At 39.1% G+C, this 14,740-nt stretch overlaps 2 protein-coding genes across 2 annotated transcripts in view; both read right to left on the bottom strand.

Moving 5' to 3' along the window:
- The window catches only part of LOC138335019 (solute carrier family 23 member 1-like), a 77,404-nt gene that overhangs the window by 10,341 nt on the left and 52,323 nt on the right, over positions 1–14,740 (bottom strand). The window contains exons 2-5 of the mRNA XM_069283913.1: positions 7,350–7,544; positions 3,624–3,781; positions 2,671–2,759; positions 1,417–1,511 (exon numbers count right to left, since the gene is read on the bottom strand). Of these exons, the coding sequence (XP_069140014.1) occupies positions 1,417–1,511; positions 2,671–2,759; positions 3,624–3,781; positions 7,350–7,454 (447 nt within the window). The 5' untranslated portion in view covers positions 7,455–7,544. The remainder of the gene's footprint in view (positions 1–1,416; positions 1,512–2,670; positions 2,760–3,623; positions 3,782–7,349; positions 7,545–14,740) is intronic.
- LOC138335016 (E3 SUMO-protein ligase ZBED1-like) lies at positions 10,306–13,871 on the bottom strand. The gene has a single exon (XM_069283911.1). It carries the CDS (start codon positions 12,590–12,592, stop codon positions 10,919–10,921), a length of 1,674 nt encoding a protein of 557 aa, XP_069140012.1. The 5' UTR covers positions 12,593–13,871; the 3' UTR covers positions 10,306–10,918.

Raw genomic sequence — 14,740 nt, 5'->3', positions numbered from 1 at the left:
CTGACAACGGGCGAACCAGTCGTCCCACTCCCTGTATGCTGAGCGCTAAACGGGAGCAGAAACTACCACTTTTATAGACTTTGGTGTGTTTCGGCCAGGGGACAGAACCCAGAGCCTTCCTCATACGGGCGAACGCTCAACTCTAGGCCAAATGTGAGGCGGTGCCAAGGGAGGCATTAGGAAAGATAAAGTCGGTTAGGAAGAAGTGAAAAGAGAAGATCCTAAATTTAGTCGCCTTTTACGATCATGCAATAGGGGCAGCAGGTACAATTGTACCAGACATTGAATTATTGGACAATGTACATTTATTTTCTTATTATCAATAATATTTGAAAGAACTTTAATTCGTATCATAAATCATATTAGTTCATTCCTAAAAACACATTATCCTGTCGTACTTTTGCAAGAAGACACGAACGAAAATGAAAATGTCACGCAAAACATTATAAGTAGCTAACGTACATATGTATATATGAATACACGATTTCAATAAGAACTCTTTGTCAGTTTGTTAAAGATAAAGTGATTTACAGTAGAACGAAAGACAACAAAATCCAGGAGATCATCTGATGAAAATAATCTAAATCCAACATTGCTGTCTGAATATCAACATTGGACGTTGACACACACACATCAAAACAATTCCTAACTCATTGAAAACTTGGATCGGGTGAGGTCTGCTTGTTTTGGTATCTTCGATTGTATTGTTCATTGTGATAACACTTTAACAATATTAAGAGTTCTACTATTGCAAGGATACACAAACCGAATATACCGCAGCCTCCCAAAATGTACAGACATCCACAACACAATGTACACACGGGAGACCTTCCTTAAAGTTATATGTGCCGTAACTTGGCGATAATTTTGACATGCTATTTTTTCATCATTAATTTATTAAAAACCATAAGTTTTGATGAATAAAGTTGTAAAAATCATTCAAATGGCTTCAGATGACTTGTTATAGCACAGAAAATTTGTACTGAAAAAATGTTGTTTTTATGCCTTAAATATGTTTAAATGAAAACATACCTGCAGAAGTCACTTAATAATTATTAAAAACATTGTAAAAATGTGTAATGAAATTGTAGACCACAATTTGGCTTCATGGTCTCACCGTATGTACTCATTTCACTTCACTATTGATGTAAATGAATGATTTTTGGCAATACTGCCAAAAATCATTTTCAGCTCTTATTTGCACATATAAAATTAAAACCTATGCATTGAAAGCACTGTAATTTTCAAAAAGTTGGTAATTTTTGGTGATGAATAACATATTAAAAGCTCATCTTGATTGGTGAGTATGAAAAATACGTCACATATAACTTTAAATGACCCTGGATGGTAATAGGAAGTTAATCATATATACTTAACCAATTGCCTAAAACTTTTGAAATAAAGTTGTATACCTACCTCCCGTATCTTAATCATAGCAAGGTGTTTAATGGCCGCGTTGTCTGCTCCATCATAAGATACACTGCTGTCATTAATGGATAAGGAAGTATCATCTGTAAAACATAACGTAATAATGATGTGCATACCTTTACATTCATATGTAAATAAACAGAATTTGGATAATTTATCTTAACATCTTTAATATTGGCAGGCAGAAATAACTTACTTTCCGCAAGAAATCAGAGATTAATAACATCTTAAAAAGTATTTTCGATCCGTTTTCGAATATATCATCGACAGCAAAAGATAAAAGTAAATGATTTTTCCTTTCAGATAGGGTCCGCGGTCTATGTAACTTACTTCACATCAGATATCTGATACGGCCCACGGACTGTATAACACGGACTGTATAACTTACCTGACACTAGAATCGTGTAGGGACAACGGAGTGTGTAACTTTCCAGACACCAGACATCGGATAGTGTCCATATACCATACCTGACATCGGGTAGGGTCCACGGACTGTATAACTTTCCTGGCACTAGACATAGGGTAGGATTTATGGACAGTGTAACTTACCTGGCACAAGACATCGGGTAGGGTCCACGGACTGTATAACTTATCTGACATTGGACATCAGGTAGGGTCCACTGGCTCTGGAACTTACCTGACATTAGACATCGGGTAGTGCCCTTGTTTGTTTGATTAATTAACGTCCTTTGTTTGATTAATTAACGTCCTATTAACAGCTATTCTCATGTAAGGACGGCCTCCCATGTATGCGGTGTGTTGCGTGTATGTTGTGCGAGTTGCGTGTTTTGGGAGACTGCGGTATATTCATGTTGTGTCTTCTTGTATAGTGGAACTATTGCCCTTTTTATAGTGCTATATTACTGAAGCAAGCCGCCGAAGACACCAAACACACAAACCCACCTGGTCACATTATACTGACAGCGGGCGAACCGATCGTTACACTCCCTGTATGCCGAGCGCTAAGCAGGAGCAGAAACTACCACATTTATTGACTTTAGTGTGTCTCGGCCAGGGGATAGAACCCAGAGCCTTCGTCACAGGGGCGAACGCTCTACTCAAGGCCAAAAGTGAGGCGGTGCCAAGGCTGAAGGGAGGCATTAGGAAAGAAATAATCAGTTAGGAGGGTAGGCTCCACGGGCTGAATAACTTACCTGACATTAGACATCGGGTAGGGTCCACGGACTGTATGACTTACCCGGCACAAGACATCAGGTAGGGTCCACGGACTGTGTAACTTACCTGACACTAGACATCGGGTAGGGTCCACGGACTGTATCGCTATAAGTGGGACGATGTAGAGTGCAGCGGCTCCTTGGTACAGTGGAAGTCTATGATGTAAATACGGTAAAATTAATATGCTGCTGCTTTTATACAAATCATCCAATATACATTGGCAGTATATGAAGTCTTCAGATAATCATTATTTCAGATTTAATTTAACAGACCACCAACAACCATAGTCATTTCGGGCCTTTTAAAACATACTTTACTTTATAATAGTGCGTTCTAAAATATTGTTTCAGATAACTTCACGATAAAATATAACTAATATTTAAGTAGATCAAAATTATCTAATGCCAATTGACCTCTCATCGAACCGTTTGCTGAAATTATGATAAAAAAATAATCTACAATTCATAATTCAAAACCAAATCCCTACCACAATGGAATATTATTGAATTTATATTTAGGCTGTAAACAAAAATCAGTGTTATAGATGATAAAATTCAATTATTTGAACAAACTACTTTTCTCATGCAAATTTGAGAATGTATTCAAACATTTTAGCATATTCAATGACACCATTGAATTTAACAAACCATTATTATTAATTCCTGAATGATACAGAACCAACCATATTAAATCATATTTGCCATTCTGCTCCACAATTATTCTCTTCGATATGCTACAATAAGGAGTGTACGAAATAGAATGAACATATAACTTGAGTTGGATTAATTACAGATTCAATATTTTATTACAGAGATTAATATCATACATCTCTACGATTGAGAAAAAATGAATACTTATTACGTATATCAATCAACTGTGTTTAACACACGACGGGTGACCATGCTGATCAGAAGACGATCGTAATCGTCCATCCGTGTTTTCACCTTAGGTGACCTGTATCACGCTTTCTCGTTTAGAACAAGCCTACAGTGAGTAAAATGATCGTGCTGTAGATTTACCTTATTCCGACAACGACCATCAGCAAAGTTGTTACCCCGTTCATCAATAAAGTTGAACTTAAAAGCCTTGACTTAAGGTCCGTGTCATCCTCAGCGCATGCGGCGTCGGCGACAAACGATGACACCGCGAGAGACCCTGCTAGGGAGATCAGTACCTGCTACTCAAGCAGAGCGAGAGACATCTATATATATATACAGACTATGTCAGAATATAAGATTGTTTTATATGTGGATATGAATGATAGATATATGCTAACCAAGGGTCATATGGTTTGTTTGTTTGTTTGATTAATTAATTAAAGTCCTATTAACAGCTATGATCATGTAAGGACGGCCTCCCATGTATGCAGTGTTTTGCGTGTGTGTTGTGCTAGGTTCGTGTTTTGGGAGAGTGCGGTATATTAAATTATTAATGTAGTGTCTTCTTGTATAGTGGAACTGTTGCCCTTTTTATAGTGCTATATCACTGAAGCATGCCGCCAAAGAATATACCGCAGTCTCCCAACACACGCACCTCGCACAACATACACGCAACGCACACCGCACACATGGGAGGCCGTCCTTGTGTGACCATGGTGTCTCAAGGGGGTAAAGTTAACTAAGGTTTATATAGGGAAAATATAGGAAAAACACATTTATGAATATTATTTGCTTAGTTTTAATAGGAAATTAGTCAAACTGGTTTAGAATTATTAGTCTGAAATAGCATATTAACACCATACCCATATTGGTCCTGGCAGACCCCCAGGGGCCAGAGCGGCGGGGTCAAAAGGGAAAAAAATGGCTAAAATTTCAAAAAAATTCTTCTGAATTCACAAATTTGATGGATCCAAATGATCTTCAAAAATGAAAAGGTCAAATTTATGAAATCACTGAATGATATCAAGGGCCTGATGGGCCAATATATAGTGTGTATATGTCGTTGTATCATTCTGTATCCGCACTCAGGTCACCGTAAGGCCCGTGGGCCTCTTGTTTTAATTTTAGCCCCTTCTGGCCCGTTCCTCTGACCCCTGGGAGTAATCCAGGGACCTATATTGATGTGATGTTAAAACACTATCTAAAGCTAATAAACAGTAGTTTTGACCCCCTCCACTGAGGAAAATTTGAGACCCCAGGGCCTTGAAATTAACCATTCTTGTAGAGGGCCTTAAGACCTTCCAATATATGAAGAATATTTGATTATAATACATCTGCAAGTTGAGAAGATTTTTGAAGTTTTAACCATTTTGACAATTTTGGACATTAATAAGTCAAAATAAGAAACATCGCCCGTTGTAAATGTAATGGGACCGGGTGGGATGTGTTGCTTGATGTCAAAAGGGCAATAGTTCCAGTGTACAAGAAGACAACACGAACGTACTGCAGTCTTTCAAAACACACCTCGCTCTACACACACCATACATGAGAGGCCTTCCTTACATGTCCCTGGCTGTAAATAGGACGTAAATGAATAAAAGCAAACAATGCATTATCTTTAGTCATTTTAATATTGCAATTAGTATTGGCATTTTTATAGTGCTATGCCACTGAAGCATGGTTGGTGTCTTCGGTGGTACGCTTCAATGATATAGCAAAATAAAGAGGGCAACAGTTTCACTATGCAAGAAAACAACACTAATATACCTGTCTCCCAAAACACGCACTTTAGTGACTTTACATATCACACACGCAAGACAAGTGTCGAATAAGTTGAATGTTTCGAGATCTTTTTAATGTTAGGCTGCATACGAAATTTCATTGAGTTCGGTGATTATAAACTGATGTTATCGTGTTAAGGATCCGCTCTGGTGAAAAGTCAAAATAGAAATTCAAACTTCCAAGTTTAAAAGTAAATATGTTGGTAAGTTTGATATTGAGCTATTATGAATCAAAGATAGCTATTTGACGTAAATTGTAATTTTGCCGGAATTTTACTGTTTTGACCATACCCGTAATGAACTAAAGCAATATTTTGCAAATTAGTTCTATGACAAGTATGAACATTCGCAAATTGACGAAAACAATGTCTTCATTAAGAACATAATAATATCCTTTTAGAAAATAATATGACACAGCCGATTCATTACAGCTGTATATGTTACTCCTACCCCATAACTTTTGAAGCTGAAAATACCTTTCACGGATTCAACGCTTAACAGAAAAAGTTCTGATGATTAACTTTTCTAAAATGCTGCAGTTCAAACGAAAACGTGGTGTTGTTTCTAAAACCATCATAATATAGGGGGTCAGTATGCTCGATTTCTTGTCCCATAAAAAAATTTATTTTTCAGCATTTCCTGCTAAAACACTTGTACTTCATTGAAATGTTTATGATTCAACACTTAATTGCGTATCATTTTCAAATCAATTAACCTAAAAGAATTCACAGCAAAAATTAAAGTGATGTACATGTAGCTAAAAGTGTTGTTGCACTGGCGAGTTAAGTAAAATATTGAAGTGAAAAAAGGGTGAAATTTCACCTCTCTGCTAAGTGCAAGAAATGTCCCTTTTTTCAAAATGGCCGCCATATTGGTAATATCTCAAAATTTGCGTATAAAATGTACAAGAAATAATTTGTTTGTACATGTTTTATTCATAGCAACTTGCTACAAATTGAGGCAATTGGTTTTTAAAAATCACAAGAACTCTTTGATTAATTTTAAAACGAGAATTCAACGAGACTGAAATCTCACCATAGCAGGTCATTAACAAAGTCCAACAATGACATTATTGGAAAGGGCATTGACTCCGTAAGTAATTCAATCTGATGAAGATAGACTTATAGATATGTTTAAGATTTTATTCCATGATGTCTCTTTATCGATATGGCACACTTGCTACATGCACACTGGAAATAAATGTAACAAGGAACCCAACAGATAAAATTAACATTAGAATTTCAGGTTGCGCAAGGCCAACTAAGCGTGTATAGAAGAACGTCCCACCACAAGGACAATAACGGCGTCCAAATCTTATAATTAGTGCCTACGTACTTTTATGACCTATCTGAAGGGATGTTCATGGTGGTGATCGTGTATGTGCATATATTCAGATATGTGATCACTTCAGCATTCATCATGCAAGAAAGTCTCTTCTGTGATATTTAAAGTCATATGTGCTATAACTGGACACAAACCGCAGAACAAATGCAATTTACGTACTGTAAAAGAAACTTGCACACACCAAAGTCTGTAAAAGTGGTAGTTTCTGTTCCTGCTTAGCGCTCAGCAAAAAGGGAGTAGGACGACTGGTTCGCCCGTAGTCAGTATAATGTGACCGGGTGGGGTGTGTTGCTTGGTGTCTTCGGCGGCATGCTTCAGTGATATAGCACTATAAAAAGGGCAAAAGTTCCACTATACAAGAAGACACAACATGAATATACCGCAGTCTCCCAAAACACGCACCTCGCACAACATACACGCAACACACCGCACACATGGGAGGCCGTCCTTACATGACCATAGTTGTTAATAGGACGTTAATTAATCAAACAAACAAACAAACAAAATCATGTGTTTAATCAGAAATTAATGAATCTCGTCGAAGTCACAAAACAGAAAGTTAAGACAATGTAAAAAGTGAAATAAGATTGTTATTATTTTGCTGGTCACAAATCAGTAAGTTAATACAATGTAAAAAGTGAAATTATTATATACAGTAACCTATGGAATAACAAAAAAAATTGGGGATGTCCCAGGGCGTCCATCCAAATAACTATTGTGTAAAGACAGTCACATCATTTACCTGGAATGACAGCACAGCGTTGACATGAAAAGGGGGACGTTCAGATATTTTGTAGTGTAAATCTGATCCACTTTTAGACGTATCAATGTTATCGTCTGTATCCATTATCGCACCAACCACCTTTGTGATCACGTTTTTCGCATAATTGCACAATAGAAGATTTCAGTACTTTTTCCTTTCGAACCTACTACTTTACTGAAATTGAAAATAGATACAGATAATGCAGTCAACGCGATATGAGCCACAGATTGGTTGGCCTAGTCTGCGTGTAGATATTGTCGGTGTGATAAATGTGAGTTAAGACTTGGTGAGTTAGTTGACTGGGCTTAGGTTCTATTAACAGGCAGCGACACTTAAAGGTGATAAAAGCCTAAGCCATCAAACTGTTAAAGTATATTATAGATCATTATCATTCTTCATTAAAGATAAATGTGCCAAAATTGGACGAAAAGTTACTGTGAAAATCATTCAAATGGACATTTAAACATGTATGGCCATAAAAACTTTCGTTACAACACAGAACAGTTTGTTGTGCGAGGTGCTTGTTTTGGGAGACTGCGGTATATTCTTGTTGGTGTCTTTATGTAAAGTATAGTGGAACTGTTGCCCATTTTATTGTGCTATATCACTGAAACATGCCGCCGAAGACATCAAGAAACAAACCCCATCCGGTCGCATTATACTGACAACGGGCGAACCAGTCGTCCAACTCCCTGTATGCTGAGCGCTAAGCAGGAGCAGAAACTACCACTTTTATAGCTACCACTTTCGTGTGTCTCGACCAGAAGATAGAACCCGGAGCCTACCTCACATGGTCGAGCGCTCAACAAAAGGACAAAAGTGAAGCGGTGTCAAGAGAGACGTTAGTAAGAACAAAGTCAGTTAGGAAGAAAAGATAAGATCCTAAATTTAGTCGCCTTTTACGATTACGGGATAGGGACAGAAGTACAATTCTTACGTTCTACCTGCATTGAATTTTGGATCATATATATTTTCGACAAAGGGAACAGTAACGAAATCAATTGTTAAGATAGCGACATATCGATTTTGTTGTTCACTAATAGAATTTTACACGAGTCTGCCAAGTGGAAAGGGATATCTCAACCCGAGTGAAAGAATTTGGCCGGTCAACCCGAGGCTTGCAGAGTTCTACCGGTGAGATTCAGCTACCACTTGCCACGTTGTCAGTGTAATGTGACCAGATGGAGTGTATTGCTTGGTGTCTTCGGCGGCATGCTTCAGTGATATAGCACTATACAATAGGCCAAGAGGGCCTTTATCGCTCACCTGGTTTGTAATGCCAAGTAATGTTCTGGATACAGGTTCATTGTTTCTTTTTTGAGGAATTTGAATATTTACCTCTAATTCTCCTATTGGGTCCCGGGCCCCGCCCCCCCCCCCCCCCCCCAAGGATGTTTGTGGCCAAATTTGTTTCCAATCCATGCAGATCTCTAGGACAAGTAGCTGTTTATAAGATTTACCTAAAATTCCCCTGTTGGGCCCCGCCCCTCCTGCCGGGGGGTCAGAACCAAAATATATACAAGTTTTTTCCTCTTCCCCCAAGGATGTTTGTGGCCAAATTTGGTCACAATCCATGCAGAACTCTAGGACAAGTAGCGATGTATAGGGTTTACCTCTATTTTCCCTATTGGGCCCCGCCCCTCCTGCCCCCAGAGGCTCAGAGCCAAAATTTATACAAGTTCTATTCCCCTTCCCCCAAGGATGTTTGCGGCCAAATTAGGTTACAATCCCTGCAGAACTCTTATGACAAGTAGCGATTTATAGGATTTACCTCAATTTCCCCTATTGGGCCCCGCCCCTCCTGCCCCCGGGGGTCAGAGCCAAAATTTATACAAGTTCTGTTCCCCTTCCCCCAAGGATATTTTTGGCCATATTTGGTTATAATCCATGCAGAACTCTAGGAAAAGTAGCGATTTATAGGATTTACCTCTATTTCCCCTATTGGGCCTCGCCCCTCCTGCCCCCGGCATCAGAGCCAAAATTTATACAAGTTCTATTCCCCTTCCCTCAAGGATGTTTGTGGCCAAATTTGGTCACAATCCATGCAGAACTCTAGGACAAGTAGCGATTTATAGGATTTACCTTTACTTCCCCTATTAGGCCCCGCCCCTCCTGCCCCCGGGGGCTCAGAGCCAAAATTTATACAAGTTCTGTTTCCCTCCCCCAAAGGATGTTTGTGGTCAAATTTGGTTACAATCCATGCAGAACTTTATGACTAGTAGCGATTTAAAGGAAATGTTGACGGACAGACGGACGGACGGACGACGGACGCCGCGCCATGACATAAGCTCACCGGCCATTCGGGCCAGGTGAGCTAAAAAAAAGGGCAACAGTTTCCCTATACAAGAAGACACAACACGAACATACCCCAGTCTCCCAGTCACTGAACAAGGAAGCCAGATTAATGAACTGGAAGATTAGATTTCTCTGTTTCCTTTCTGTTGTAAATTAATTCACTATATGTCTCAGGTATTGGCTATTACTTGTAACTCAAATACTCTTGTATTTAAAGCTTGAGTGATTTCCATTGTGCCATTTTCATGAACTTCTGAGATGCAATAGCTATTAGGTACATATGGGGACCGCAGAATCAAACCAAAAATAGATTCCTGGAAATCCCCTTTAGGGCACAAGATTTCATAGAGAGGTGAATGTTTCGGAGTCTGCTGATTGGGTATTCAGGGCGCATCAGTTTCAAATGTTTAATGTGTGGGTTGGGCAATACATGTAGATGTAAAATATGTAAAGAAATTTTAAAATTCTGTCAAGTGTGTGTCTGACAGGTGGAGGTAATCAATATTGGAATTTCATGAATACTTTTGGTCAATTTTGGTGCGGAATTCAACATAAGATGGAACCCCCCACACATAAAAGTTTAGCAAGATGGTAGATCTTTATTGTTCTTTTTATTCACAGCGTATCAATGCATATTAGGGCTGAAACGATTAGTATTTTTTGTAATCGATTAATCGGGCGTTGGTAATCGATTACTAATCGATTAATCCTTTGAAATGAGATCGTGTCGGTAACCTCGTAAGTGTGTAGTCTGTGTACTCACCAGATACTGTGATCTCATTTTCAGTAGTCTTACATAATAAACGAAACACCTGCAACATTTTCATGTCTCATATCTGCTTCAATATTAGTTGTGTATTCACGTATATGCATTTTAATAAACAACGTGATTCATACCTTCATTGATCAATCATCAAAACGTATACATAACACATGTGAAAACCGGAAGAAGCAAGTCGTTTGAACTGAACTACCTGTGTTTTGTACCTAATCGGAAGAGGTGTTCCGATAACACGGTAAGTGCATTTTACTAAACCTGAATGGACTTTTACGCACGGAAAGAAACAACATTTTAAAACGTTTTCTGAACAAACAAAATTTATTGTGCTTTACACGTCATTCAATCAACAATGAAAAGACTCAAAATTAGAGTAATGCAATAAAATCAATTACTGAGTAATTCATAAAGTTCATTTCTCATTAACATCTCTTAGCCTCTTTGGCCCGCTCTATCATCAAGGAATGAACCACAGTCATGCATCCATCAAACGCGGTGCCGAAACCGAGTCATCAAAATCGGGCATTTCCGGCAAGGTTGGGAGAAGTGGATCATTTACGTCAGAACGCTTTTCAGTGGCGGTATTAACGCTGCTCTCCTCCCTTACTGAACGTGTTTTTGTTTCTTGCTTTTTTCTCAGGTTTTGATTTAGAAATAGTAGTTTCTCAGCATTATCTGGATCAAGGCTTGCTCTTAGTTTAGTGAGTGTTCTGCCAGCTGCGGAAAACACTCTTTCGCTGGGCACAGACGTGGCCGGAATAGCCAAATATTGTTTGGCAAGCATGGCTAAATTTGGAAAGGAACTTTCATTCCTTTGCCACCACTGAAGGGGTTCGGCACTATCGCGCGTTGTAATTGGAGAGGCCAAGTACAGCTCAATTTCTTTTTCAATTGTATCAGCGGAACTGGAATCATCCGTAGTTAGGTCAACGACATCGCCGAGAAGGTAATTAAAAACTCGGCGTTTGGATGGAGGAGGATTAGTTTCATCCTCAGTGGGCTCATTTTTTATGCGAACCGGTATCGCTGTGGAGGGTGCAACAGCGTCGGTTAATGCTTTCCGAATAGCCGCACGGCTTTCGTCGCATACGAATTTCAGCGATTTGTATCGCGGGTCTAATGCTGCCGCTAGCATTTGAGGGCATGTGATAATGGATTCAAGGGGAATCCCGTCCTTATCGACATGAAACCGCTTCATTAACCCGGACCTGATGGTGTCTTTCAAAGACTTAACGACTCCGGTGTCAAGATCGGACACACATAGGTCATTTCTGATCAACTGATTCAGAAGTAAGAAGACGGCCGACGCAGTTGGCTGGTCTTCTTTGCCTAGCAGTTCAGTGGCCTCTGTGAAAGGTTCTAGAATGGGAACAATGTCCTCCATAATCTTCCAAAAGGCGTCACTGATGTCCAATTTGGACCGGTCTGACGTCTTGGTTATTTGGTCGTCATAGAGGACCGTGTACAAAGGCAACCGTAACGCGAGCAGCCGGCTCATCATGAAATAAGACGAATTCCATCGCGTGGGAGTGTCCTGTATTAAAGACAACGGATTCCCTTCTTGTTTTTGTTTAAGAGCACTGCGTGCAATTAGCGATTGGTTAAAATGCGTGACAACGCGCCGAGCAGCCGCCAGAGTTTTTGATATCAACGGCAACTTTAACCCATCGGTAACGGCCAACTGTAATGTATGAGCAAAACATTTAACAGAAGGAATATCTGCAGCTCGTGCTGCCACTTCCATGTTTGCAGCGTTGTCGGTACAAATGGCAGACACGCTTTTTATTCCGAATTCCGATGTAAGTTCTCGCACGTGTTTAGCGATGTTGACACCGGTGTGTCGGTCCTCCACAAGGCGTACCGCCAGGAGGCATGACTGTAATTTCCATTCTTTACTAGTAATATAATGGGCAGTCAAACTAATGTAACCCTGGACAGCAACGCTTGTCCATAAATCGGACGTCAGGGCTACCGTTTGTCCTTCTAGTGTTTCAGTTAAAGCCTCCTTCGCCTCGTCGTACAGAAGGCTCACATGTTTGTTAATGGTTGTGTGAGAAGGCACGTGGTAATTTGGATTCAGTGCCGACACAAAGTCCTTGAAGCCCTCCCCGTTTACGATACTGGTTGGTCGAACGTCCAGGGCACACATGAGAGCAAGTTTTCTTAAATAAAAGAAAATTATTATTTAATAAAGGTTACACATGTATTTACAAGCATTTATAATTTGAAGTCATATTGTACCGTTTGAAAACTAAAAGTACTTTTAAAGTAGTGATATGGAGATTACAATTCTGTGAATTTATTATATAATATAAAACAAAACAGTCAATTCTTACCTTGTAATTAACTCCATGGAAGCTGGAGAAATTGCCTTCTTTTTAAACAGCTCCAGTGTTGTTTGCTTTGGTACTTTTGTAGCTCCGGCATCGTTTTTGTAATTCAGTGTTTTATGTTTTAGTTTTAAATGGTTTATCATGCAAGATGTACCACCGCAGTATGTCAGAGATACTTGGCAAAGGGAACAAATGCATTTTTTGTTGTCATTAGACAAAGTGAAATATTGCCAAATTGGCGATTTTTTCTTGATTTCGCTCGCCATTCCGGACATATAGAGTCTACATGTACGTCCGAGTTGAAAATCTTATTGTTGCTATTACAAGCGCATACTACACGTATAAACCCGAAAAATACATTGTTACACAACTTCAAAACAATATCTGTGGGAAAACAGAACTGAAAAGAGACACATAACGCATATTTCATAAATGTATTAAATCATTTTATTCGTACATTCACATTGGGCCGCCACAGGGTGGACAACTACATGTGACTGTTCTGGTAAAAGCGTTCCAGTAACCGACCCTTTCCGTACCCCAAAATATAGATACATAAATGTACTCACTAACAAACAATGTTATGAAGATGACAATATTTTTTATTTTTCTCACGGTGTCATCTTCAAGTCAACAGATAGAAACAACATCGTGGTTAGCTACAATGTACGATAACCCTGGGTCACAGAAAGCGGGAAAGGTCGTTTCGTTTTATTCATTCCGTAAAATAGTACAACATGTGAAAAGATTTACGCTGCTGACATTTTATTTCTGATTACGTTGATGGAAACATCACCATGTTCAGGTTTTCGATTGATTGACCGACATTTCAAAGACTGTGACTTTAAACTGAGACGTCATTTCAAGTATTTAACATGCTTTACATAATTGTTCAGCCGCGAACATTTACATACATACATTTGAATATGATAGTCGGCAAACGATGTCCTCCGCACGTCCAAGTCGGCATGCTTGTTCCGTGACGAAATTGTAACTTGTAAGTACCGATTAACGATTAACAAAATAATTAATCGGTTAGTATCGATTAGACACAATAATCTAATCGCTTCCGATTATCCGAATAATCGTTTCAGCCCTAATGCATGGAGCCATTCTTCAAAATTAGTGACAGGTGACCAGACTTGAAAACTCCATTTAACCTGGACAGTGGCAAACGTTAATATATCGTATATAGCGAAATCATTTGGTTCTGCGGTTTCTATGTGATGTAAGTTAATTAAAAGTTTATGTTTATAGAAAGTGTCTCTTACATAAGCATCAGATGTTAGTAGACTTCAACTTACTTATTGACATATGCTAATTTTGTCTTAAAAAATTAAAATGTTAGATTGTCCAATAGCCTCTTCCTCAATATCAGACATTGTAGTATACATTTTTTAGCTCACCTGGTCCAAAGGACTAAGGTTAGCTTATGCCACCTTCTTCTCAGAAACTAAGCATAGAGAACATTCATAATGCAATGGTAGCATTCTTACAGGATGGGGATTCAAAATTATACAAATGATGGGGCTGACCCCCCCGGGGCCGAGGAGCGGGGTCAATTTGGCTATTTCCATATAATCGACTACTTCTCAGAAACTAAGCATGTGAGAGCACTCCTAATGCAATAGTAGCATCCTTATAGAATGGGGATTCAAAATTGTAAAAATGATAGGGCTGACCTCGTGGGGCCTTAGGCGCTGGACTAAAAACGTTGATTAGGCTACTATTTTCATATAAATTACTTGATGTCTGAAACTATGTAATGGATAGCATATTCGCATGGAATCTGTAGCATCAATATATGGTAGGGATTGGCCCTGCAGGTAGGGCGTTAGAATTGTACCTGTTGCCTCTATTGCATGATCGTAAAAGGCGACTAAATTTAGGATCTTATCTTTTCTTTTCTTCCCAACTAACTTTGTTTCCTAATGCCTACCTTGGCACCACCTCACTTCTGACTT

This window comes from Argopecten irradians, chromosome 11 (assembly GCF_041381155.1).
Source record: "Argopecten irradians isolate NY chromosome 11, Ai_NY, whole genome shotgun sequence".
NCBI classification, from domain to species: Eukaryota; Metazoa; Mollusca; class Bivalvia; order Pectinida; family Pectinidae; genus Argopecten; species Argopecten irradians.
Note: the sequence above shows the minus strand (reverse complement) of the source record. Positions and strands in the feature narration are given on the sequence as shown.

Bases quoted from the DNA above. Each gene is read 5' to 3' on its own strand.
- LOC138335016 (XM_069283911.1), bottom strand. From the start codon at position 12,592: ATGTGTGCCCTGGACGTTCGACCAACCAGTATCGTAAACGGGGAGGGC.